Consider the following 26,767-nt stretch of genomic DNA (forward strand, 5'->3'; position numbering starts at 1 on the left):
TCAATTATAGAATACGGATGTGCGATTTTTTACGAACATACGTAATGAAATGGAACTTGAGCGATGATTAATTTCATTCCCTAAATATTATAATAAATATCCTATTTGTTATTTAGTATTAACATACTGTGTGTTTTTACACATTTAAAGTTCTCACAAACGCATTAACATTCGCAGCGTAACTATGAAAAACGAATAAGCTACTTCGATAATTAAGCATTCCAAATTTAATTATAGATTTAATGAAATAGTACTATTAGGAAGTAGGTAGGCAGTACATTAAATGAATAATAATATATTAAATTCATAATTCTGTTGTAAATACAATAATAGTCAGTTCCATCTATATTTTTTAAAGCTTTTTATTTAAATCATGGAATTTTTAATTAATATTAAGATTCAATCATAATTTAGCACATTTCAGCTATTTATTCTAAAAGTTCGTGTATGCACCAATTACTACTGAATTTAGAGAATTTTATATTTAACTATGAGTTTAATAATTCTTCGTCTATCTGATTCTTAAATGACAATTGTCGTCGCAAACTTATATTTCTATGGCCATAATTAAAAAACAGAACTTCAACAAAGATTTGTCTTTTACCTATTATATTAGGCTATAACAAATATTTTTTTCGAATATTTTATACATTTTTGTATATATTACATGTATTTTGTATATTTTTATATTTTTGAATTTCGTCTAAATGTATAACAATCCGCGGTCTACTACCGATCAGTATTCCTTCGATTATTCTCCTGTCGCGCCTTGCTTGATCCTTTAGTGTGGATAGTGAAAATAAAGGAACTATGTAATCTAACAATCTTGGAAAATGGAGTACCAGCCGTTTATCAGAAACCCGATGAAACGACGCGCGAAGTCGGATAGCTCGGGTCAAGGTCTGCGCGTTTCAGGATCATCGTCCTCCTCGGGCAAGAGCATTCCATTGAATGTCGAAGGTCAAGAGCTTCGAGGTGAAATAACTTAATGGGCGGCATTTGTCTCGATCTGCTTATGCTTATTATTCCGGCATCGGTGCATAATTGGAAAATAGAGAATCGCAACGTATCGACATAGATTTCACGTGTCGACCTTACAAACGTGGGTGTGATTAATGTGCCGGTGTAATTAAACGCCGGAGGCGGTTTTCCTTTCCTTTTAGGAAGGAGGCAGTTCTATCTTCGAAGAAAGTGATCCTGTTTGTTGGGTAGTAGGTAGGAATAGCGCGAAGCGGGAATAAAGAAACAGGATAATAGCTCTTGGACTGGTAATGAATTATCATTAAATTTTACGACGGTACGTATTTGGTTTTATTTATATTATAAAGCAAATATAATTGCATTATTACAGATAAGATATTATTACGCGATATAGTATTACAATATCTTTTTACTAACGAAACATGACATGAGAATTTATTATGCATTGTTGAGAAAAATAGAACGCCCTACATGATAACTGTAATGAAACGAACATTAATGTAAGTTTCATAAAGAAAGGTGCGAGTTATAAAAATAGAATCGTTACAAATACCTCACATACATAACATGGTGTGTGAATAGCAATAAAACAACGTACAATGATAGTAACTTTAATTCCTACAAAATGTAAGATTACACCCACAAGAGCAGCATTAAATCATCGGAGAGTTCGTAGAAAGTAGAAAACACATTTTTCATTTCATTTCGTTTATTTCATTTATCTGCGATATTTCGTTGGAAAGATCGGTATAAGTTCAATGAAAGTAGTAATCCATTAAGATTGCTTGGAATATGAGAGCTAGGAAAAAGAAACAATAGTAGTTTACATAAATTAACAGTGTATAAATCAACAATGTGGATGAAGAACGTCAATCTTATTCACATCTAAATAGCGAAAGCTATTAATACTCACTCGGCATGTGTTGTATGTTAATTTATGCACGCCCAATTATTGCCATTCGCGAGCTTTTTGCCGTAGATAATTACCCGTTTCTTAAATCTTTCTTCTCTGATATACAAAAAATTGACACCTTTTCAATCGAATTTAGAAATTATTCTTCCGAGGGTCACGATTTATGTGATTATGATAAATACGTGGGAATAAATTGCGTGAGAAAGTTTGGTGAAATTTTCGCATGTCGTACGTAGAAACCGTTTCCTCATCAATGATCATTTCGTGTATCGGAAACCCCATCATTCTTCGTCTTGATCCTCGTGTGTACTGTACTTTTTGTTTCATTTTAACCCCTTAATAGTATGATTGCTGACAAATATTAATCATTTATTTATGATACATGTGTATATGTACACATATTAGATTGAGTCATAAGCAATTGCTGATGCACGTATTGCAAATTCCAAATTATCTACAGTTGCTTATCACTGTGTTGGTTACATTGTGTTTAAAGATAAAAGAACTACCTAATAAGATATAGATATATAGAGACGTCAATATTATAATCTTGGTCGAAGTCTTTAAGAGTAAAATTGTGATAATTCCGTAATGATCATCAGTAACATCTTGTTGAATGAACAAATATTAGCTCTATGTGACTCGTCCCCTATCTTCAATAAGGGAGACTCATAATTTTCCGGAAAGTACACTTTCTTTAATCAATGACTCATTTTACGTTTTAGAAACGATTCATCGTAACAAAATTGTTAAGCGTTTCTAAATATGCGAAGTATCTTTTGATAAGTCGTAAATTCTTAAATATACGTAATTTATATAAATAACAATATTCGTTGTAAAAACGAGTCGACAGCATGGATAACACAATAAAATTTAAGTAAACCAAAACATAACGACATATTATGTACGATTTATCGATAAGATGAATCACCCGTGACAGCACGACACGCACGAATTGAAAAAGGGGATAAGCACCATGTAACGTTTAACACGAGTGTTACTTGCAACAAGTATTTGTACGCGTCAAAATGAAGTGTGGAGGCATAAAAAGGATTGTGCAAAAAGAACAACAAAGTAGCATACATGGCACGTGAAAATGGTTAAAGTGGCCAGCCGTATTTGGCCCATGATGTTGTGTAAGAAACATACTTTATGGCTCTTTGGTTACTTGGTAACAAGTTCATCAAGGTGATCCTTGCGTGAACTTTAACATAGCCTTTCTCTTGCTTCATCATGCTGGCACCCACATATTGTTAACTGTAGATGGTCTGGCTGATAATTTCTTCAAAGAGCCATGAACTTGAAGTGGTACGTGTAGACTCGCGCGTAGGATCATTCCCGTGCGATTATCGGAATACTAATCGTATTTAATCATTTCAGCCGATAAATTCAGCGTACGTTAATTCATTATAAAATCGACTAAGAGGATGTTCCTTCGAAAATTAGCAATATTTTATTTATAATAGTTACGCAACAACTGCTGATTTTAATTTAAAATGACGAATGTTTCCCATTTAAATCTAAGAAATAATAATGGATTTTGTTGTTAAAAAAGTTGTACAACGTTTCCTTTGCATAATTTAGCATAGTTGAGGGGATAGTTTTCAGAAGAGAGAATTGCAAATGAAACCCACGATGTTCGATCTAAGGAATTAGAAATGTAAACGTTGGTATCTTAATTATAAATTTGTTGTTTAGAAAGCAATGAAAATTGAAGATGTTAATGCCACTTCTTCCTGAGATGTTTTGGTTTGGGAAAGTTTCGACACACTACATAGATGAACTAGTTTCGTAACATGAAAATTTCTACTACGGACGTTCGGGATTATCAGGATTACATAGAAAAGACACTTAGCAACTTTAATAATACTTTCACGGCTAAGAAGAGGGGAAACAGCAACACAATGTACAGCAAACGTTCTTTATTTCAAATAAAAGTTGTTAGCAATTATTAGAATTAAACGCAGAAGACTGCTTAACAACTTTGATAATCCTTTCAATCGTGCAAAGAAAGAAAAGAAGAGAAAGAAACACCAAATTGGAATACCATTCTACATTCTATCGTAAAGAACGAAGAGCACCAAACGCTTATTCCGTTTAAATGGGTATACAGTAGAACTTAGAACAGTTTACATAAATGGAATTCATAAAAGATCGCCAATTCTCCCAACTAGCTATTACTTTTTGATCGCATAATAGGAACTCAGATCCAGATAAGTGGATTGAATTGGTAAAAGTTCAGATAATCCGGCATTACCTACGTTCCAATAAACGAAGTTCCCATAAATGGAGTGTACTACCGTAAAAGAAAAGTCGTAATACGTAAACGAAATAAATGACGGTTAATGAAATTTCATTGACGCGGGTACAAAAGCGACCTGTGATTCACCGTGAAAACTTCGCCGGGGCCGATCTCGGGTAAACGTCTTTTTTTCTTCGTCGATATCATAATGGGTTGAGGAACGGCTACCGTTCGACTCGAAAGGGAACTTGCCGGAACGAGACGTGCCGCTGATCGTGCGTGTTTGCATGCTGCCACCGCATCATCGTGACAACAGTTACACATTAGCGATGGAATCAAGTTTAATATGTACTTATAAATCCAAGTCATATTCAATATCCAAGGTTCTCTTTGTAAGGTTCGAATATTACTCATAGCGTAAACGGTTCGTTCATTGTCCTGGCAAAGTATTCGATCTTCACGAGAGATGTACTTGCAAGTTTTGAAAATCTAGTTATAATTACTTTGATATTAAAACGAGTAGATATTTCTTCAAGTAAGAAGAAGACTCGCGTGACGAATTTGCGAAACAGTATTAACATAAAATTATGTAAATCATGCATGAAAATTACAATAGTGGATTTCAATAACGATCAAGAAAAATGATCTTAAGAGAGGAGACTCATAATGTCTCGAACCTATTCCATCAGTGTTTGATTCTACTTGCAGCTACTTTTTTCATTTCTCAAAGTACTCATACAGAACACGAATCTGTCGTGTTCACGTTCGAATTTACTTGAAAGTACTGCTTCTTTTCTTTTCTTTCTTTTTCCTCGAAATACTTATAAAGGATCTGGAATCTGGTCAGCCAATGTTCGACATACTTGTAACGTACTTAAGCCCATCACTACTACATATTCGTATATACGATAGTATATACAAACGCAAACCTTGATGCATTAACCAGTGTCCTTGAGACGGGAGGCCACCACCTCTCTTCTGCAAGCGGGCGCTTTGCCGCGGGCACAGATCGGACTGTGTAGCCTTGTCCGGGTGCGAATCGGCGTATCGTTTGCTCGGGGCAAGCCGCTCTTCGCTCGATTGGCGTCTTCTCTCTTATCAACGTTCCTACGGCTTCATGGTTTGGCCCCTAAGGCGTTCCATCGGCCAAAGACATTTAGAGTTACCTGTAACTAAGTGTAATGTTGCTTTAATTAATGTGGCTGCCTACGAGTCCATAGTAGGTGGTCTGAGGGATACCGCTAGTAAAGAAAGCAGCGGGTATTGCGGCCCATCTTGGTATGAACATGAAACGCTCTCTAGGGATTTGGCACGACTGGCGGAGGTTTTCGTCGTTTTGGAACCCGCGTTAGTTTTTTACGAGGAATTAGATAGTGGTAGGAGAAATTACAAATCCGTTGAATGGATAAACTGTTATTTGTAGCATTTATAATTGATCCTTTCGAGAGAAGTGTAAATAAATTAGATGATATCGTGATATTAAACATTTCAGAGCGCTCCGATAGGGGGAAGATTAATTTTTATTGCTCTGGGGTGTCATTTCATTGTTATGCGAAGAATTTGAATTTTTGTAACGGGAAAGAGTTGCGATTTTGTTAATTATTATCTTTTTTTTTCTTTTTTTTTTTTTAGCATTTAAAATTAATTCCATCGTGAAAATTGCGAGTGACTGAGTAGAAGTTGTCTAATGGCACGAAGAGTATCTTAGTTTCTTAATTGAAGAGAAAAAGATAGCTGCTTAAGATGTAAGTAATTTTTAATGTACAAATTTACGTCTATAAATAGAAGAATGTTTACTCGTAAAAATATAACTTACTATATTACGTGAAGTTTTGTCTCTATTCTTTTGTTTGTAGTATATGTATGGTTAGAAATATATGTTCTGTACTCGTGTATAATATATGCTTAGAAATATATTTTTCGCATTCTCAAGCTCTACAACATAAACTAGCTTCGCAATTTTTATCTCAGGTAGGTAATAAGTACAAATTCAATTCAATTGCTTTTAGACTTTCCCTATTTACATGCTTGTCACTGTATATCGTATATACCTCGCTTAGCAAACGAAGAGTTTGCAGCACGTGGAGGCGGACAGGATCTTCTTCTCTTTCCTTTCCTCGTTGCTCGCAAGCCATACGGGAAATAGGCACAAAGGATCGAGCAGAAAAGGCGGCGGAACGACCGCGTAGGCACCGGTTCGCTCCTTATACGAGTGACACAGAGGAGCGCGCAAGCCGCGCCCGGCTAGGGCATTATTATGCGAATGATTACCGTGCTTCGAGGCTAGGGGAGAATCGCTTTGCCTTGTCCAGGGACTTATTTTCTAGGGTGAAAAGAAAAGCCACGTGATAAGCATCGGCGGCTCGTGAATCACACCACGTGATCCACGGGTTCTCTTTCGCGATAAAGTCGCTTTCTTTCTCGGCCACGATCGCGTGTTTCATCTCTTTTCGTGTTGCCTTCTTAAGAGCTGCATTTAATGGTATTAAGATGTTTGCTCTGGGCGCGGTGTAAGTCGGCCTGCGACCGGAAAGAAGCTGGCTCGTCGGTAAAAAGCTTGGAGAAAGTGTGCCGTGAATATACTGGTATAAACGTTCATGCGGAACGGCTGTAAAGCTCCTTCGTTCTTGAAATTCGAAACCTTGTTGTTGGATGTTGTATCTAATGATAAGCATTGCTTGTTAGAAGAGCAATACGCACCACATACGTACTTCGTTGCTCTAAGGTGTTAAATTTCGTTCTGATTATCTTGGCTAGATGTTCGTGATGATCGTTATACAATGACGGGAACACTGGAAACTAAAGTTTGTTTTTTTGTGAATAGGTGTTTTGTGCGACATCGTCTTCGTTTTGTTAAATGGTTACTTAATGTTTTGTTAATGTTTAGGCATGGCATTTTTGTCAGTGTGTGTTAAGAAAGATGACATGATTTGAAAAGGGGTTTTGTCTTAGAATAAGTTGAAATATTGTTACGGATAATTTATAAAGTGTTTGAAAAGTGAAAGAATTTTTCTGTATGAAGAAATTTCTTTTTAGAAGACTAAAATAGTTTCTTTTTAAATAGATAAAGTTTTAAATTTGTTCAACACTTTTTATGGGTTTTTGCAATTTATCCTCCACGACGACATCCGCGAAGTAGTTTAAAATATTTACATTGTTATACACGTATATGCTTCTTTTAATTAATAATTAATACATATTAGTATCTCGTTCATAATCATATTGTATTTACATAACAATTTTTTCCTGTTTCGATACAATAAATGCATATTGATAAGTCTATTTCATTATTTATACCATACTAATATTTGTCAACATATTTCCAATCGTTAGGTCGTTTGAAAGAAACATTCAGAAATTCATTTTTCTATAAAAAACAAACAAAAGAATTGACCAACCATTTTAACCTAATAATTTCATCTATCGGACATCTTCGAACAAATCAAGGCTGCTATTATCAAATCCGCAACTAAAACTGCTAAAAAATACTTTCTGCCCAAATATAAGATTCAAAGGCGAATGTTGTCAGCGCTATTTCTGATATTCAATGCCCTATGTACAATTGTACGACATAGAGAACCTGCTCTTGGGCTCTTTATTATTTCATTAAAATCCATGACGCCTGAAAAGGCGTTGCTCGTTAATACACCCTCTGAGCGCACGTGCTGAAAATAAACCGTCCTTAAGTGGAACAATAGATTTCTCGCACCTGAGGCTGGACGATAGAGCAAATCGTCGCGGGTGAAAACGATAATGGCAAGTTTATCCAAAGATCATTCGAAAAGATCGCGTTGTCTGTGGGTTGCTCGTAAATTCCGGTGAATCGGTCGGATATCTCGATCAGTAATGGCCTTCTTTGCCGCGTGACTCGTCGAGGAAGAGGTCACTTTGTTCCTTTAAAGTTTAAAGTTTAAAGCATCCGCCACATTATGACCTAACTTCGCATCGTTTTATTCGTTCCTGATCGCCGTTTTTAAGTCAAAAATCGCTTAATGAGAACGGTTTAAGAAATGGTGCGATTTTTGTTAAATTTTGCATTTCTTTACGTTATAAAATATGTAATTAAAGCGCGTGTAATATTCAAATTTGTGTAAATTTCATATGTAATAAAAGTAAAAGATAATTTTTATTATACACACATACACACGTCACTAAGCTACTTCATTGTTTATATCTGAAATATAACATAAAAGAATTAATTTTATTCTATGCCCAGATTAAGTAAATTGTTTTCAAATATAATCCGAATTATCAATATTGCGCTTGAGTCGTAAACAATATGGGATTATTTTGCAATATAACATTTGCTTTTAGAATTATTGTAATATTATTCACCTTAGAATAATATGTGTCTGAAATTGTGTATGAAAAAAATTGCAAAGAAATATCTACATTTTTGATATAATTGACGATATTGATATAATCAGAAATTATTTGAAATATTGTTATTTGAAAATCAGCTTTTAATTAATTTTAAGATCAAGAGCATTGAATGATATTGGTATAGTTATAAGAATAACATTCCTACCGTAGAAAGAAATTGAGCTGTATATAGAGAAATCAAAATCGTTTGAAGGTTAGATCCGTTGAATCGTTAGATTCATCGAATCTAGTGTGTAAGAAAGATTAACAGGAACTGTAAAGTAGCCGCGTGTAACCTTCATAAAGCAATTGTTTGGAAAATCCCTAAGCACTTAGTGCTGGACAATTCTTAATTCCTAGATTTATTACTTCATTGACAAATCTATACCTGCGTTACTATGTAGAATGTTCTAATCTCACCTTCTGTCACTACCCGGATCCCATTCATTTTAGATTTTAGAACCGCCCAACAACCAATGACAGAACTATCTTTCCAAGTGCAATATTCGTAGATTCTGCTAACGTCTTCACCGAACAGTCTTTGCCTGAGCAAGAAGATAAACGCACATGTCTGAATACGACTATACGTGTGTTACTATCACCAAAGTATCTGTAGTATTTTCTTTTTCAAAAAACGAACTGTGGTTTTGTGTGATTTAATATTTAATATTTGTGCTACGATTTAAGTTTATCAATGTCAATCAATGGAATGCAACAGAAATCGACACGGTGAAAGAATTGATCGTTGGAGAAGACGAAGTTTGAAACAGGTTTTTCAAAAATTTGTTACTTATAATAATTATATAATATATAATAACATTATATAATAATATATTATAGAATATATAATTCTTATATGCTTAATTCCTTTCTACAGTACCATTGTTATTTTGCATCTAAATTAAGATCTTTATTATTCTTATATATTGGAATTTAGCAATAATGAATTTGAAACAAAAATTTGGAATGCATAATGATTAATAAAAAGTATTAAATATTATCTAACGAAATTATTTATTTATTTTATTTATTTATTTGTCACAAATTAAATATAGAAAAATAATATGACAGTATTTTTAATAAATTCTTTAATGTTGTTGCAGGTAAAATACATTTCGTTTCATGAAAGTTACGGTTTCAATTGTACCTACAGTTCAATGTGTTAATGTCCTGCCGTAGATATATGTTTTCGCGTGGAGTTGTGAGTACACAGAGTGATTATTTTATTTAATTTCTTACATCACATTCCACTAATTTTGCCATTATTTTCGATGTTACGTGCGATTGTTGGTTTTCGTACGATGGTTGGTATTAAACACTCTTTGATTTAAGTAGCACGGTGAATTAGGAAGATAGGAACAGTCTTCATAATATATTTTTCATAATAATTTTTCTGACTATAAGGAAAGAACGCTTATTCTAAAAACACTAGGGACTACTTCGCCTAATCAATTTAGTTATAATTATTTAATTATTTACTTATAACTACGACTAGATCAAGTATATAACTATTCGCTCGTCTTAGGAATGGATCAATGTTGAATCCTAAGCAGGCGAAAATAATTTTAACGCGTAGAATAAGACGTAAATTCTAATATAAAGTACTTAAATTGAAGCTATATATTATTTTGAAATATTTATCATAAATAAAAATTTGGCTAATTGACGATCAAGAAATAATAATCGTTATTCGTATCTTTAAATATTTACGATGTTCATAAAACAATTACCATATGTGAGAGAAGCATCCTAATAGACATATGAATAAAACGTCACTTTTAATTCTTAAATTTCATTCTAAAAACATAGGAGTATACGGTATAAAAAATGTAGTAGAAAAAGGTGGATAATATAAAGATACCTGCAGTAACTGTAAACGGTATATTTACTAATTGACCATTAACAATACGGATACATTATTCTAAATATTATAAATAGATTTCTAAATTTTAGACAACGTAAGGCAAGTAAAAAATGTATAAACTGAAAATTGTTATATTGGTGCAATTTGCAAGGCGACATTAGTTCCTCGAGGGATAACTCTAAATTGGCAAGGCAGATAGAGCCGTTGGGTTTATTGACGGGTTTAATAACGGCAGAAGGAAGCGGCACTGTCTGTCGAGCCTGGAATGAATCATCGTTGACGAGTAAAGGTGGGATTCGTTTCCTCAACTGGGACGCATTATGCTTCCAGGAAAATTACAACATACACTAAAGGCTATTAAATGCTGCAATCAGTTGCCCGCACTGGGAAAAGTCTGACGTTGTGCAACCGCTGATATCTCGCTGGCCACTTGCTCACAAATTTTCTCACAAAATTCAGGAAACTGCAAAATTAATAATTTCCTCCGTTCTCTTGTACAATAAGTTACTAACTAATAATAGTGATAAATTTCCAAAATATAGAATTGCAACTTGTAGAATTCTATTGTTTTAACAAGTAGCGTTTACAATAGTTTTATAAATTACAAATACTGATGACGTTGGTGATTTAATTCGTAACTCGTAAAATTTGTTTTTGCAACAGAATTATTTATCATTTATCTTCCAGATGTAATATGGAAATTATATACAAATTCGAAAACAATTTTTATGGAACTTAAAATACATTTTAGATGCATTTCTCATCTCATTTGGTATAAATAATAAAATATAATACGATTATGCAAATTTTATTGTAAATTGCTAAATGTAACTACGATTACGTTCCGGTTTATGGGACAAAATGCGACGTTACTAAAAATTGAATGAAAATATGAAAGTTAAATATAATATTCAATTAAAATGTAAAGGTAAATGATTTAATCTTATAAAGATATTGATATGGCAATAGAATGCAAAATTGGATAAGATATTAAAATCGTTTCATATTATTACTAATAAATCAACGCATTGGATTAACTTCAGAAAATCAATCTAACATTCGTTATTTAGAAAGTCATCGAAAATTAATCTGACAGTTTTGTTCCTAGTGAATAAAACATCAAGTTTGAAGAAACTCTACATATATACGTTTCACCCCGGATGCGGGCAATCGTTGCATGTTTTTTGTCGCAATAAAAATTAGAGGAATTTCACAGTGTGGAATAGCTTCTGTACCGAACAGTAGAACGATTTTCTAATGTTTCTTTCATGGGTTGTGGAAGAGTTACGGTATAGAGGAACGGGAATGCAACGTAAAAATATAACCGGTATAAATCATGACTTCCGAGATTTCTCGACGGTGCTCTTCCTCTTTGTTGAGACGTGGATCGAATGCAAAATCGCTGACCATTTATTGTCCATATTTCTCCCTAAGAGAGCGCAACGATGATAGTATGTCTTCACGTGCGTTATTCGTTTAGAATGTCTTATCGTTTATTTGAGTCCACTACCTGTTTTTAACATGAACAATTTAATTATTGAACTATAACATTTCAAGAGTGACGTTAAATGATCTTATTCTATGTTCGGTAATTACATGAAACTCCTAAGCATGTTGTAAATGGTTAAATGTCAATTGAGTGACGTACACTTATCGAACGTCAATGAAACATTTGAATATTGGTAATTTGGAGTTTTATTTTCTCGTCGCCAATTATTGGAGTGTAATATTTCAAGAGAAATGTTAAAATGATTTTTCCTTTGTAGTATGAATATAATTAAGAGCAATATGGCATTCCTACCTTAATGGGATACAAATTTATTGACTTACTTATGTATCGTAACTATAATTAAATGATACATATTGTATTTGAAACTGAAAATTACAATAGATAATTACAGGCATGCAGACAGGAACTTCTCGTTCCAACAATATAACGATTCACGATTACAGCTAAATTACTAGTTTCGAGTTAATAAAATTTGAAGCATTGTGTTAACTGCTTTAATGTGTCGATCGAAGTTAAATTTGAGATACTATTTCCGCATTTCGCTATTAGAATCTGATATTTTCGTTTGAAGCTAGTACTGCAATATAAAGCTCATTAGAAATGTAATTTGTATGTAAATGCACGCTAAAGAAATTATCGGAAATAATTGTGAATATCAGTAGAAGTCTGTGAATGTTCATTTGAACAGAAATTAAATCTCTTTGCCATCAAAGATTCGATCAATCGATAAACCATTCAAATATCTAATCAGTGAAACATTAAAAATTAATTTATTTTCTATTTTTTAATTCCTTTTGTTTTCTCTGTACAAAATAAAAATCTAGTACTACTGTAGTAGTACTGTAGTAGTACTGTATTCAGAAGATTAGAACGATGAAATTGATGCAACATTACGGTGCTGAATTTCAAGGAGACGAGCAAAACGATTATGCATTTAATTGGGTCAATTACCTGTAATTAATGCAGAAATAATCCGAGGAATCTTCACAGATTATGCAACCTGTTTATTACTGTAGTCCGATACTAATTTCAAACTATCAGTTTCATCTGCAACGCATCACAAACATATTGCATATTTTTATTTCATTTTACGACTGTAATACTGAATTTGCTTGACGTTCTGCTTTAATAGATTGACAAATGATTATGTTGTCCACAGGTAGAAATATAAGATAATTAAATTTGAAACAACTGCGGTGATCAAATCAAATTGTTAATACGTATATATTTATCCATGATCTATTTCAGAATACGTAGGTACATAAATTGACTAAAAATTATGTAATATAAGTAATTAAGCGACAAGACAAGATTTTCAGATATACTTGCACTAAATATTTTGTAACTTTCATACTTCGGATTTGTTTCAGGCTTTGCCAATCCAATCATGATAGTCGAATATCATGAAAATGTTAATGAAATTTCAAAATGTTTCACATAACGCATCTAATATATTCATAAGAGGCGTCTGCGAGTATTCGAGTAGTTTCGTGACCCTGTGTAATTTTATGCAAGTTTCATGCGAGATCGTGACAATTATTTCAATTGCCTGTTCAGGGTTGTCGTTAGTAACAATCGAGCGAAACAAAAGAGCGTAGCACGAATTTGCAGGAAAATTGCTAGGGAGATTAATGAGCGGCGCGCGTTGCCATGTGAAGGCAGACAGAAACAGGAGATCAGGAAATCCTTGCTTTTGCAGACCAGGCTAAGCAGCTATACTCTCATTTCGAGGCGCGCGTGACAGGTTAGAGTAGACGATGTCCGTCTCTACTCTCCTCTCGACCCACCCCGTTTTCCTTTTCCAGCGATCTGACACTGAACTCGATCGTTGATCTCATTCAGGGTCGAGTGTTCCTCAAGTTCCTTGAGTTACGTTCCGTGTTCTTGTTGCTCATCGTTTCTCTCCGCCATCTAGCGCCTGCTATTGTCCGTGAACATTCTTCTTGATCGAATGCCTATTTCTGATACGGCCCAGCATCGATCCAAGCAATTTCAAGAAAATAGATTTTATATTGTTCCCAGAACGGGTACCTTTTCTCATATTCCTTATTTGTTCACAATATTCTGTACAATTATTCTTTAGACGATCGTATTCTACTCTGGTATTTTAATTTTTGTTTAAGGAAATGTTGTATTCTACTCTAATTTTAGTATCCGCGAAACGTGTTTGGCCGTGCGTTTATTTTCCAATTAAGTACTTTTTTTTATAACCTTCTACGTTCCATTTTCGTAATATTTATTATTTTTTTTTATTACTTCGAATAGGATTTACATCTTCATCGCGTGAGAAAAGATTGATAGATTGATTATTAAATTTATTTTAAATGATACAGGTAAAATACCCATAAGAATAAAAATAATAATATGTATTCTCTGATTCCACTAAATATCAAGGTAAGGAAATTATTACGTTATATGAATCTGAATAAAATGGAAGCAGTGATGTCACAAATTCATTCCCATCAGGCGATTCACACCATTATTGACATTTCAAACCTTTTCAATGGTTCACCCTCTAACGCTCGGAGTGTATCTTATTTTACAAGATACACAAAAGCATGTGATAAAACAGGAAGCGAAGAAAGATAAAAGAAATAAGAGCATAAAGAGTGAAAGTAAATATACTACCGTTGAAAGTAGACTTGATCTTTATAGCTCGTAAAACTAAACTCCTTATGTTAAACCTTTGGAATCGATTTTCTTGGAATATTCTTGGAATATATATATATATAAATATATGGGTTAATATGTTGCTACAATATATTAATAAATTATTATACAATCTGATTTTACTTGAATTATATATATAAATAGTAAGTTATATATACTTTTCTTTGAACTAATTTCTTACTTGTATTCCAAAAATAACTTTCAACGCTAATTTTACTTCATATTAAGATGAAATAAAATTATTTTAGTTTCCAAATAAATAATAAATAAATATATAGGATACAAGTACAATATTTTACTTACTATAGAATTTATCGATGTTAAATGATATCGAATATATGTTAGAGAAAGCTAACGAATAATAATTTAATAGCAATATGAAATAGCTGTAATTTCTCCTGAACAAAACCAATAACTCAGGTTACTCAACGATTTAGAGTTCAAACGTTTAAAAAAATTAAGGATTGATTAATTAACACATTACATGGAAAGCCAATGGAAATGTCGTTAGAGCGGAAGTTGCACATCACTTGCCTACCATCAACGTTGCCGTCCTACTACCTTTTCGAACCTTATGAGATTCACAATAGTACAGTGATTCTCAATCATTTCCTCATCGATACTTTCCAATCATTCAAGAAACCTGTTTATGAAAATTATAGTTTGTGCGTCGTGTGATTCTACACCTGACTTTCAATTCGTAAATTAATTTTAAATCCTGTTGCTTTTCCCTGAACGTACCAATTTATGCCGTATTATCGAGCCAATATAATAATCCATTTATAAATCACAGTTATTGAAACTAATATATATATCAAATTACGCACGTGGTTCGATTAATCTCATAAGTGGAAGGATCTTTATTGTCACTTTAATCGTTTTGGTATTACATGACGGTAAAAATGCATAATTATTGAATACGTATGTATATAAACACAATTTTGATTCCTGTATTATAGATATTATAGTAATACGCGCTGAAACATTCCCACGTTTCTCTTTATCGCTTTATATCTACTCGTGTGGAATATAGCATTTTCTATGACTATCAATTAACTTTGCTTTTATTATGCTTGGAATTATCTTTTAGTTAAACATGAGAACTTTCATAGGATTTCCTGTAATATACAAAAATTATAATAATATTTATAACAATAGTAAGCTTTTTATGGCAATATTACACGACGTATAATCGTTATACGATAATAATAAACGATAATAATAATATTAGAATTTAATCTTATTCATAGTTACCTCAAATTAAAAATATTGTGTCTTATACCATTTTTCCTTTAATTGTATTTTAAATTCCTTTTATTGTACGAGAACTATTTTTAGACATATAAATAAAATATACATAGAATTTATTTTTAGAAGTGTTTTTGAGGAGCCATATAATATCTGCAAGCTTCTAATATGATTAAAACGGGAATTATAGCGAGATACAAGCAGTTATATAATAAAATTCATTAGATTCTAGATTTTCTCATATGTTTCTTTTTATTATTTCTTCTCACGTATTAATATATCTTAAATCGAAATAATTTGAAGAAAAGTTCCGACGATACCGGATCAGATTGTTGTTAATTTATTATTTCAGCAAATATCTCATGGCCTTTTCACACAATGAAATTATTAACTATCACTTACTAGGGTTGTATAAGATTGCGAGTAAAAAAATCTCCGTTAGCAACAGAAATATTTGGCTACACCTCCGTAGCCGGCTCACTCTATAATATAATTCTATCTTTGATACAATCTACGAATTACTGCAACGCTCTTATTAAACGCAGTTGCGCTTGCTCGCGATATTAGTAATACTTCAATGCTGTCTGATACTAATTAGCAAGCGGTGCATTTATTTCCCAAGACGAGTTAACGCGTTTCATGTGGGAGATATTTCCTCGATATTGAATCCGCTGAACAAATCTGGGCAAACGTTTACATTACGCGAAAACAATAAAATAGTGTACTTAATTATATTGGATGATTCTCTGTATAGTAGCAATTTAGTTTGAGATGCAGTAGGATTATACTTACTTGGACTAGCTGAAATAAATAATACTACAAATTATATACATATAATTATAAATATATTGACAGAAATATACAGTAACCAGAAATATATTTTAATCGCTAAAAATTATCATTTTCACCAAGTACATTTATTGCGAAAATTTATCAATGAAAAATTCGAGTTCCTTTATTTAATTAGTTAACAGCGTTTGACGTATATACTCGTCGTCGCTTGTACTTCTTTACGCATTTCATGATCTAATCCCATGAGATTTTTAAAACCAAATCTCGCAGTTAACTGATTAAAGAAATACTAAATTGTTTTTAAGGTAAATTATTAGTAATAAAACGGATATATTCGAACGGAATATGAGAGACAGAAAATTTGTGCACTTTTAGCGTTAGACTCCGATAGATAGCAATCTCTCGGATAAAATAAATTTCGAATCATACAACGAAAAAAATTATGAGAAAGTATAAGATGCTGTTGCGAAACTGCGTTATACATTTAGCAATATGATTATACGGTAGAGTAAAACGGTGTTTCCAGTAGTAATTTATCTATCCCCAATATGTGGACGTGAAACAATTGTACAGGCAGTTTCTTTAATGAATAGTCAGCGTGTCTATTACACGGTAATTGCCGAGTAGTAATGCAATAATAGTTTAATCACAGCCCTTCAATGTTTGCTTAAAATAAGGTTTCACTTCAGTGAAAGTTTGCTGACCTTTTCTCTGTCGTACTAGTCAACGTGCAACGTGTAATCGAACAATTATTTCGAGTATTTTATCTCGTTTTGAGATTCAACTGTGTAATGATCGGTTAGCTGAGACATGCTTTGCTCTTATTCACTTAAACAGGAGAAAAAGTTTTCCTTTGGATAGTGTGATCCTGATCGGTTTCTTCTGGTCTGATTTTTCAGTCTTCCAGTTGAAAATCGCAGTTTAGTTTAAATAGTTTCTCTTCTCGTTAATCTACGCTCGATGATTTGGTGTATGTAGGTATTTGTTGGTTTGCAAGTAAAATAAGTAGCTATGTTTAGTAATGCACGGTAATGTATACGTATATTGTGTTGTGTAACGTTTCTACGTTTAAACAGCTACCTACTTGATTCTTCGTAAGCGAAACGGAAAAAGAATTGTAACGCGCTGCGTACGATGAAGAAAATAATTAATTATTCCTCGATAAGATGGATTTTGTTTTAACAATTTTTCGTCCCCATTTGAAAATTGCCAATTAATAATGTTTACTAATTAAAAATAATTTATCAAGAAACAAGTAAAACATAGAACTTTTTCTGTGAAAGCTTTATATATCATTTAATGTATGCTTCTACAGAACTGCTTATATGATACTGCTGATGTGTATAATATTAAAAGATATTAATCTACATTTATGATCGGTGTCATATGCTATAATTTATATTAACATTACAGTTTATGTTATGTAATTACACGGTAATATTTATTATGTAGGCACTAAAGTAGTCTAGACTCATTCTAAATTATCCTAATCCATAAAAAGATAATATTTAGATGATTTAACAGAAGAATTTTTCTATGAAAGATATCAATTAATTATTAGCAACGATTGTAAATAAATTACTGTTGCACATATATGAAACAAATATATAAAAAAAAATTCAGAACAAATCAACAAAATCATTATTTTCGATTGAAACTAACAATTCTATCTACTCAAATCAAAAGATAAATTGCAACGCAAGTGGATCACTTTATTTTCTCATAACAAAGGGAAAACTACAAAGTTGAAAATAAATTGATCAAAACCAACAATTCTATCTACTTAAATCAAACGATAAATTGCAACACAAGCGGATCACTTTATTTTCCCATAACAAAGAGAAAACTACAAAGTTGAAAAAAAATTGATCAAAATGCTACTTTCTAGCCTTACTTTCCAATTCGATTTTGCACAGCAACTTCTCTTCAAAGGTCCGGCAGTTGAATGACATTTTGAATCGCTATTAATCGAGGCACACTTCGCGAAAGAGGATACACCGCATGTTTTCCATGGCTACCGAAAAGGAGCGCGCTCAACGAGCATTGTACCGCCACGTTTCTTCTCGGTTGTTCCCCGCTCATTACGGGAATTATTACAAGGGGCACTTTGACACAAAAGCCCCGTTTTCTCTTACTTTCTTGCTTTACCGCTTGACTAGTCGTGTCATGCATTACGATGCTCGAACATCGGCGGAAACGCTTGGCACGCACACTTAGGCGGCTCTTTTAGAAAGAGCAGATGACACGGAAGGGATTTGTCGCATTCGCGCGACATTCACGTTTTATACAGTGCCGCACAAAATGATAGGACACCTTGTACAGGCTATCCGGTAAATCGTAGAACGAGAAATCTGTACAACACCGTATATTTAAGATTCTTGGTTTACAGCTTTTTAATGAGGAAGTTTTATACCACGGTTTATATTAAATCGTAGTATGAGAAATCTGTACGAAACCGTATACTTAATCATGTTACGTTCTTTTAGTCAATTTTGACTCGTTGTATTTTTTTTAATATTAAAATGTAAAAGTGCCTCAAGTCTGAGCACAATATGATAGAACCGTTATCAATACGTGGGATTTCTTGTTTTAATTTTATTTCGGAGATTTCCTTAAGACATTAAAAGTCTTCTTATTCGTAGAAATTAGATAAAGGTTGTTTAATTTATTAACGACAACTGTTTTATACAGTACGACAAATACGCTTATTTCTACGTCTACAGCTTCTTAATTTATGAAACAAATAATACAATCAAAATTGCATTCATGGAATGCCTTCCATAAAGAACATGAAATAACAAAAGTAGAATTCGAAATTCAAACAGAATACTCAATTTAACAACGAAACAAAATCTCTTTTTCTTTCGATTATGGCCCATGGATTAGGTAAAACCACGTGTTGCACTGTTACCCGTACCACGATTTTCAATCCGCATGCTGATGCACCGCAAGAATTTTTGAAACGTACAATACCTATTTAGTCAGGAGCATTAACCTCTTTTCCCTTAGACTGTCGCATAAAAGCAACATTAGCCATCCGGTGTGAATATCCTGTCTTGAACCGAATATATTTTTTGCTGTGTCGCAGAACTTGAATAATTATTTTGTTACTTCTAAAGGTTGAAAATCGCTGCTGTAGCCGTATTGCTGTTGATCTAAATCAACAAGAGCAATATCGAACATCATAAAGTTCTTCGGCTCTACAGACAGTGCAGTTATTAATCAAAACCATTAACCGCTTATCTTAAATCACAATCTACTGCTCCAACATTTGTATGTTCATAGATAAAAAGCTGGACGCTAACTTCTTCATATTTCAAACTGTATAACGACCACGATAAAACTTACATTGGAAATCAGGCTCGCTTCATTCCCACCATTCAACCTTATCTATGCTTCTGAGTCATCGTCCCGATCGAATCCACGAAGGCACCATCAATTTTAATCATGCTTTGCAACGAGAATCGATAACAAAATCACCGATACCATGGTGCAATTTCTGCTCTCGATTCATAATTCGTATCCATTCGAATGAGAATTCTTCGAACGCGTAAACCCTGTGCGTTTTCATTCATCGCGTTGAATCCGCGTTCGAAAATTGCTCGGCTCGACTCGCAGCGGAGAAACGGACGGATATTAGGCCCCAATAACCTGATTCTCGTCGCTTTATTCTCATCGCGCGTACTCGGACACGTTATTTTTCAGCTCTCCCCAGATCCCCTTGGAAAGCATACCGATCACATGTTGCGCGTCGAGTTGACACGAGCATACTCGCGGTGTTCGTGATCTTTATCGACGAATAACGAAAGTAACGATTATTGCCAATAAGGAATAAGAAGACGTTGTGAAAATAAAACAATTACCACGAAATTATAGAAATCGTGGAAGCGTTCCAAAGATGACTGTAGACACTTTGTACTTTGTTGGGTTTCTCGAGTGTCTAATTAAAATTAAAAAAGAGATTACTGAATAGTTCGATCCATTCTAAATGCCATTGACCGTACAAGTACATCGTATTGAGATCTAAGAAACTAAACAAAACGAGTGCATAAAATCTCGCATCATGATACCTTATTGTTTTACTTCATTGATTACCTGCTTTCCACGTCAGTGAAAAGTAGGAAAAAATGCATGAAAACGTACCAGAGCGAGAGCGCGAATCAAACAATAAGGATATTAATTAATTCTTCAACGAGTTTCGGAGAAATTTCTGCTAGAATCTTCGCTCCGACCTTTGGAACTGGTATAGAACATGTTCCGCAGTGATCAGAGTTAATTAGGCAACTCCAAAGAAGTAAATGTTACTTGCCGTTATTTATAGAAATTATAATTGCTCAATTAGATATACTACAAGTATTTAACAAATTGCAATATAAAAATTTAAAACGCTATCGGAAATATTTCTTTTATGCACTCTTTATTGATATTATAGGTATCTACTTGTGCAATTGAAATAAATCTCGCATAATATTTCATACACTTTATAGCAAGAAACATGTTTCAAATAAAATATGAATGAGCGAAGCATCAAAGACGATCAATTGCGATCGTTGAATATGACAAATCGATGCGATAATGGATTATAAAGAAAGGAATAGTGTACTGTAAAGGTCTGCAGATAAGTAGATTTGCAATTTATCAATTTATTTCGATCAGATAAAAGGAATTGGATCGAACAATTAGTTTCTTGTAGAAGGTTGATGCTTTTTACTTTTTGAAGTTGTTGCAATAAAATGTTATAAATAAACGGCGGATGCTTGTATAAATTCATATTTTTTGTCTGTATATCTTATATTTTTATACTGTAAATAATTCTCTTTCATTCTAGTCAAATGTAAAATAGAATTTAGTTCTCGAAACAACTTAATAATATGTGTTGCAATATTGTTTCTGAAATACACAATGAAAAATCTACCTGTCCAGAGATTGAAAACCTTTGTACACCACAGTATATCATTTATATGAAAATCAACGTTAACTCTTAACTAATATCATTCGGCTATTAATACCATAAATAATCTAAAATTAGGATTTTATTTCATTTTATTACTAACTTCTGTATCGAGAATGCAGAATGCGAAGTAAAATTAAAAATCCTAAATTTTTTTGATCCAGCATGAACCGTCTATAACCTATCGATACTATGAAGGCCAGTGATATATCTGAGGATAGATTAATCAGTCTGCGAGGGCCTTAAGAAGCCTAACCCAAACCAAAGGTAGAAATTGTACTTTCGAATGCAATAAATTATCCAGATTAGCAGGACGATTTCGCGTGCTCGCGGTGTCGTAGAGCCGTGGCATGTAAGAGATGACAATCGAGTGAAACAGACGGAACACCGAGACACGTCTTACACGCGACAACACCTGTCACGCGTTTTGCGTTTCGTGAGCATGTACGCGATTAACTTCCATCTCTGCTCACGTGTTATTTTCGCTCAAGAAAGTTGACGTTTCTCCTGCATTTGTGTCGTTCCTAGTTGCAACTCGTATCCTCGTCCTCACCTGCAGTCATATTGCATCGTCGCAACGTGATTATACTGTCTTCGGAGCTCTAACACCTTGGATTTATTCATATGTCTCTTAATCCTGCTGCAATCCTTCAATTTATTATATCCCAATCTCGCTTTCGTTTCAACGAAGCAAAAACTCGAGACCGGACTTTTAATGTTTTAAGAAAATCTTTGATCCTCCGTAACAATTCCTTTTTATCTTTATTAAACTTAAACAAATTTTCGAAGAGTTTTGCAAAGATCGGGATAAAGTTAAACTTTGGTTTACTTTATTCGTAATGTAATATGCACTAATACAGTTTCTTGTATAAAATACTTACATATATTATTATTCATTTGCGGTTTCATTGTTGCATTAATGAGAACCCTAATTGAAGAACTTGAATTATGCAAGCACCAGTTATCGAGAAACTCATTTCCGTTGTATTAAATTCTCATTGCTTGGTTCTTCGCTGTTACAGCGGAAAACTGGTAGTAATTATTGTTCGAAAGTTCCATATATATACAGGGTGCGTCTGCAATCACGACGCTACAGCCGGAAAGGGAGTGATTCTGTGTGAAAAAGTAATCGAAAACGTAGAATAGAACCTTTTCGTGTGATACCTTGTATTCGAAATGACCATGGTAGTCGAGACGACTTTAAATAGAATGAAAAAGGAGATTGAGTTTGATTATGACATAGTTAGGTGCACGCAAGAATATCCAAGGTAAATTTTCTTAAACAATAAGATTCATAGGAAGCAATTTCATTTTATATTTTCGACTTATTTTTTGGCGTAGACTTTCTTCCCGGTTGTATTGTGATTTTTGAAACCTGTTTCCCAATTTTGAGATTAAAGATATTACTACAAAAGAAATATACTTTTTAAAGTCTGTACTTTACCTATTTATCACTGCACTAGTGTGTTTTATTTTCGAATCATTGTACCGACATCGAAAAGCTTATTTAAAGCAATTATTCTTCCTTTCGTATCAAACAAGAAACTGTAATCAAGTATAATCTTTTCTCCAAAGTAAATAATGTTCCTGTTATAGCAGATTAAATGAGTATGATCGTAATGCCCTTCATAGACGTTTTCGAACAAGTTTTCCTTTTTCGGAATATTATCTTGGAAAACATGTATAATAATTTAGTAGCAATTTCTCATTGTTAGAAAAATTAGAAACTTAAAGTTATTACAGCTCGTGCGTCTCAGCTATGGAAGTTAAACACGAGACGAATACCGTCTACTTTATAAGAAAAATTTAATAAAAACATGCAATATCATCTACCAACCAATTTGTTTTAAACACATTTATATCTAATGCCATGCTCATTAAATTTACGGTATTAAAGAGAAGAAAGTTTAAAAGATAGGCGGTACGAAAATACAGCATAATTTTATAAAATGAAATTATAATTGACAAAAGCATTGAATAGATATTATATATATATTTCAAAATACTCGGTTGTCACAAAGTCCGTAGTAAAGATGTGGTAAATAAATATTCCACGTTATTTGTATTATTTGCTATAGCTCGCCTTTAATAATTTTAGAATTTCCATTGCAATTGTTTCGCAATTAAATTCATTCTCTAAAAACAGGATACACTAAAATAAAGCAAAAGATTGATTGCACTCACCCTTAGAACATCATCTAACGATAATAATTAATCACAAATTTCCAAACGTTGTATCGTCGAACCCAAACAAAAAAATATATTAGGTTGTCCGAAAAGTTTCTTTCGTTTTATAAGGAAATAATAGACGCACAATGTTTTTTGTTTTATATTAGTTTATTGAACTACATATATATATACCAACATTTGACCTTTACATCTGTTTGTTTGCATAGTGTGGCATTGGCGCTGGCTTAGCAGAAGGCGCCGTCGGAAGCGTCAGTGGTACTGGCAGCGGTGGAAACAGCAGCAGTGGCGGTGGGAACAGCAGCAGTGGCGGTGGCATGGATTGCATGCCCCTACGACCAGGTCCTTTTCACTACCTGATAAACGAGCAGGCGAAGTCCTTGATCGCCCTGCAGGAGCTCCAGAATGAGGTCGGCGCCCTTCTCGAGTTCCGGGACCTCGTCATCGAGACGTTCCCAAACCTCCGGCACAAGATGGCCGCGACGGCATCCGCGGGAGCGTCTGTGACATCATCGTCCTGTACCCAAAATTCCCACATCCCTTTACCGCTATCCAGTCCATCATCGAGACGAATCAACGAATGGGAGCCCGGGAAGGTTAGGAGACGAGTTCCGCGCGAAGGTGCTGAATCTTCATCGTCTTCGTTGCCGAGGAGTCGCAGTAACTCGCACAGTGGCGGCACGAAGAACAACTGTAGCGCCACGGTCCAGGATTCTGGCTTTAGCACGGAAACGTCTTCCAAGGACAGTGCTTCAACAGCGATAGCACCAAGGCCGAATAGTCCTAGACCTACTGTTCTTGACGAGGCGGAAGACGAGCTGTGGAATCTTCTGGACGTGATCCATCGTAAGGGAATCAGACTCAGAGAAGAGGTAGAATGTTTGCAAGGTCGATTAGAGAGTGTAGCATCTGAAGATCTAGCATCTACTGATATCTTGGATGCTGTGAGAAAGGTTACATGTCTGGAGAATGAAAAGACAACGACAATACCGACCGAAGAGGATAAACAGGACAAAGACAAAGATTCTCAAGTAGTAACGCTGAGGAGGGAGAAAGAGCAACTTCTGGACAAGGTGGCAGAGCTCGAAGCGGAGACAATATCCAGTCGAGCTAGAGCGCAGGAACTTCAATCCGAGTTGGCCGCGTTGTCTGCGTTGAAAACTGGTCTCGAGGATCGACTCCGGGCTGGACTGAACGAAGCAGCTGCGGATGTCCTTGCGCCAGGTGCTCAGAGGTTGCAACCCATCGCATCCGCGGCGCCTGTCGTCTCGCCGCCGAAAAGCAATAACGTTAGCAATATTAAAAGCAAGTCTTCGGCGTTTGCGTCGGTTGCGACGTCCACAAAGGCTCATAAAAGTCGCTTTCGGACAAGGACCATAGAGAAGAACGTTTTGTTGGACGTCACCGCCCATAATGAGGAGCTACGCGATATCGATGTGGAGGCGAGTGTAAATGAAAGGAGAGCACGTCTGGGTGCGTTGGATTCCGTCCTTGTGTCACCTACCAGAGTTGCGCACGTTAAGGACGTCGACTCGAAGAAGATAGCTGCCATTCTACGAGAAAACTCACCTCTTGAGCTGCAGCGGCATTTAATCACTACTACCGTCCATAATCAGGTAAATAGCTGAGATTTATAAAATTTCTTCTTTCAAAATCTAATATTCTAGGATTTTAATATAATTTGTAAAGTAAAGGCATTATGATCGATTTTGAGGTTAACTTTTCCCAGTGGTTGGTTATTTCCATCAAGAATTAACAACATGTAAAAAATTCATTAACTTTGTGTTTGAGTGGTAGGTTATGGAATATCAGATATCGTTGTATTGGGAGTAGTTCTTCCAGTATGACAAATCTTACACATATTTAAATGAAAATGTTATAAGGTAAATCGATATTTTGCAGGTCCTACAAAAAAGGTTAGATGAAGTACAAAATAGTACAGAAACTCTTTCCGAACGATTAGACAAGGCACTGGAGGAAAACGACGACTTACGTTTCCAGGTAATTTATATAATTACATAATTTTAAATATGTTTATACGATAAATGATTAATTATGAAAATACGTAAATATTCATACGTATAGACATTAGATAAACAAATACTAAGCACATAATATGTGTTCAATATAACACATTAATATATTACATAATACTATAACACTTTAATTATACATAATCGAATATATTTTCCGAAATTCTAGATCACTCGTTTAACTATCTCTACTTGTACCCATCGAAATTTTGACATCTTAATATATATTGCAGCTGGAGGAGAGAAACATCGAATTGGAAGGTACACGAGCACGCGTTCGCGTACTAGAAAGACTTCAGCAGCGACCACCAACGGAAATAAATCCGGAGACGGACGGTGATCAGCCAAGGTGTGAGCAGAATGGTCTCGAGCCAGGAAGTAGCACAGAGTCGGCTCGCGATCATCATCAAGCCGTCGAAGTGAAACCGTCGCCCCGGCGACGTCCTAGCCGTATACCTTTACCCGGTGCTACAACGAAGGCAGCAGCACCCAGACCACCTAGCCACGGAAGAAACGACAGCAAGGAATCGTTGAAATCGTTAACAAGGCCACCGCGTGATTCTAGTCGCGACAGTCATGGTGGCAAGTCTTTGTCGAAGGCTCGTGACTCAAATCGAGATTCCCTCGGGAACAAAAGCCTGACCAAAAATAGTAACAACAACAACGGTACCGGCGGTGGAAATAATAACGGGACTGGAAACAGCAAGGAGACAAACAGGGAGTCCCTGAACAGGTCCCTGCCGCGTAATAATTCCAGCCGAGACTCCTTAAACAAATCCTCCTCGCTGTCCCGCGCCCGAGACTCGCTGGAGTCTAACAACCTCGGCACGTCCTCATCCCCAGGGACGACTCCTCCTCGAAGACCGCCCGCCCCTGCACGCCGTTCCTACAGCCTGGCACGCGCGTCAACATCTGTTGATACCGAGAACGGCAAGGTACGATCCGTAAAGCAATTTTTTTGGAGCAACTGGCTGAAGTCATCGTTGTCCAACGGCCCGATGTAGTAGAGAGTCC

At 34.7% G+C, this 26,767-nt stretch overlaps 1 protein-coding gene across 10 annotated transcripts in view; it reads left to right on the forward strand.

Annotated features, from left to right (window-relative positions):
* The window catches only part of jvl (javelin-like), a 125,097-nt gene that overhangs the window by 89,384 nt on the left and 8,946 nt on the right, over positions 1-26,767 (forward strand). For 7 of the 10 annotated variants that reach the window (XR_011173512.1, XR_011173513.1, XR_011173515.1 and 4 more), the window contains exons 2-4: positions 23,930-25,336; positions 25,623-25,721; positions 25,987-26,688. Coding sequence is in view for 6 of the 10 variants with exons in the window: in XM_069116184.1 (XP_068972285.1) it covers positions 23,930-25,336; positions 25,623-25,721; positions 25,987-26,688 (2,208 nt within the window). In the remaining 4 variants the exon portion in view is untranslated. Of the gene's footprint in view, positions 1-5,768; positions 5,882-9,601; positions 9,700-23,929; positions 25,337-25,622; positions 25,722-25,986; positions 26,689-26,767 lie in introns of all 10 variants that reach the window. The other 3 variants (XM_069116186.1, XM_069116187.1, XM_069116185.1) reach the window with 2 other exon arrangements.

Source organism: Bombus flavifrons, chromosome 7 (genome assembly GCF_040668555.2).
Source record: "Bombus flavifrons isolate JBK064 chromosome 7, iyBomFlav1_principal, whole genome shotgun sequence".
Lineage (NCBI taxonomy): Eukaryota > Metazoa > Arthropoda > Insecta > Hymenoptera > Apidae > Bombus > Bombus flavifrons.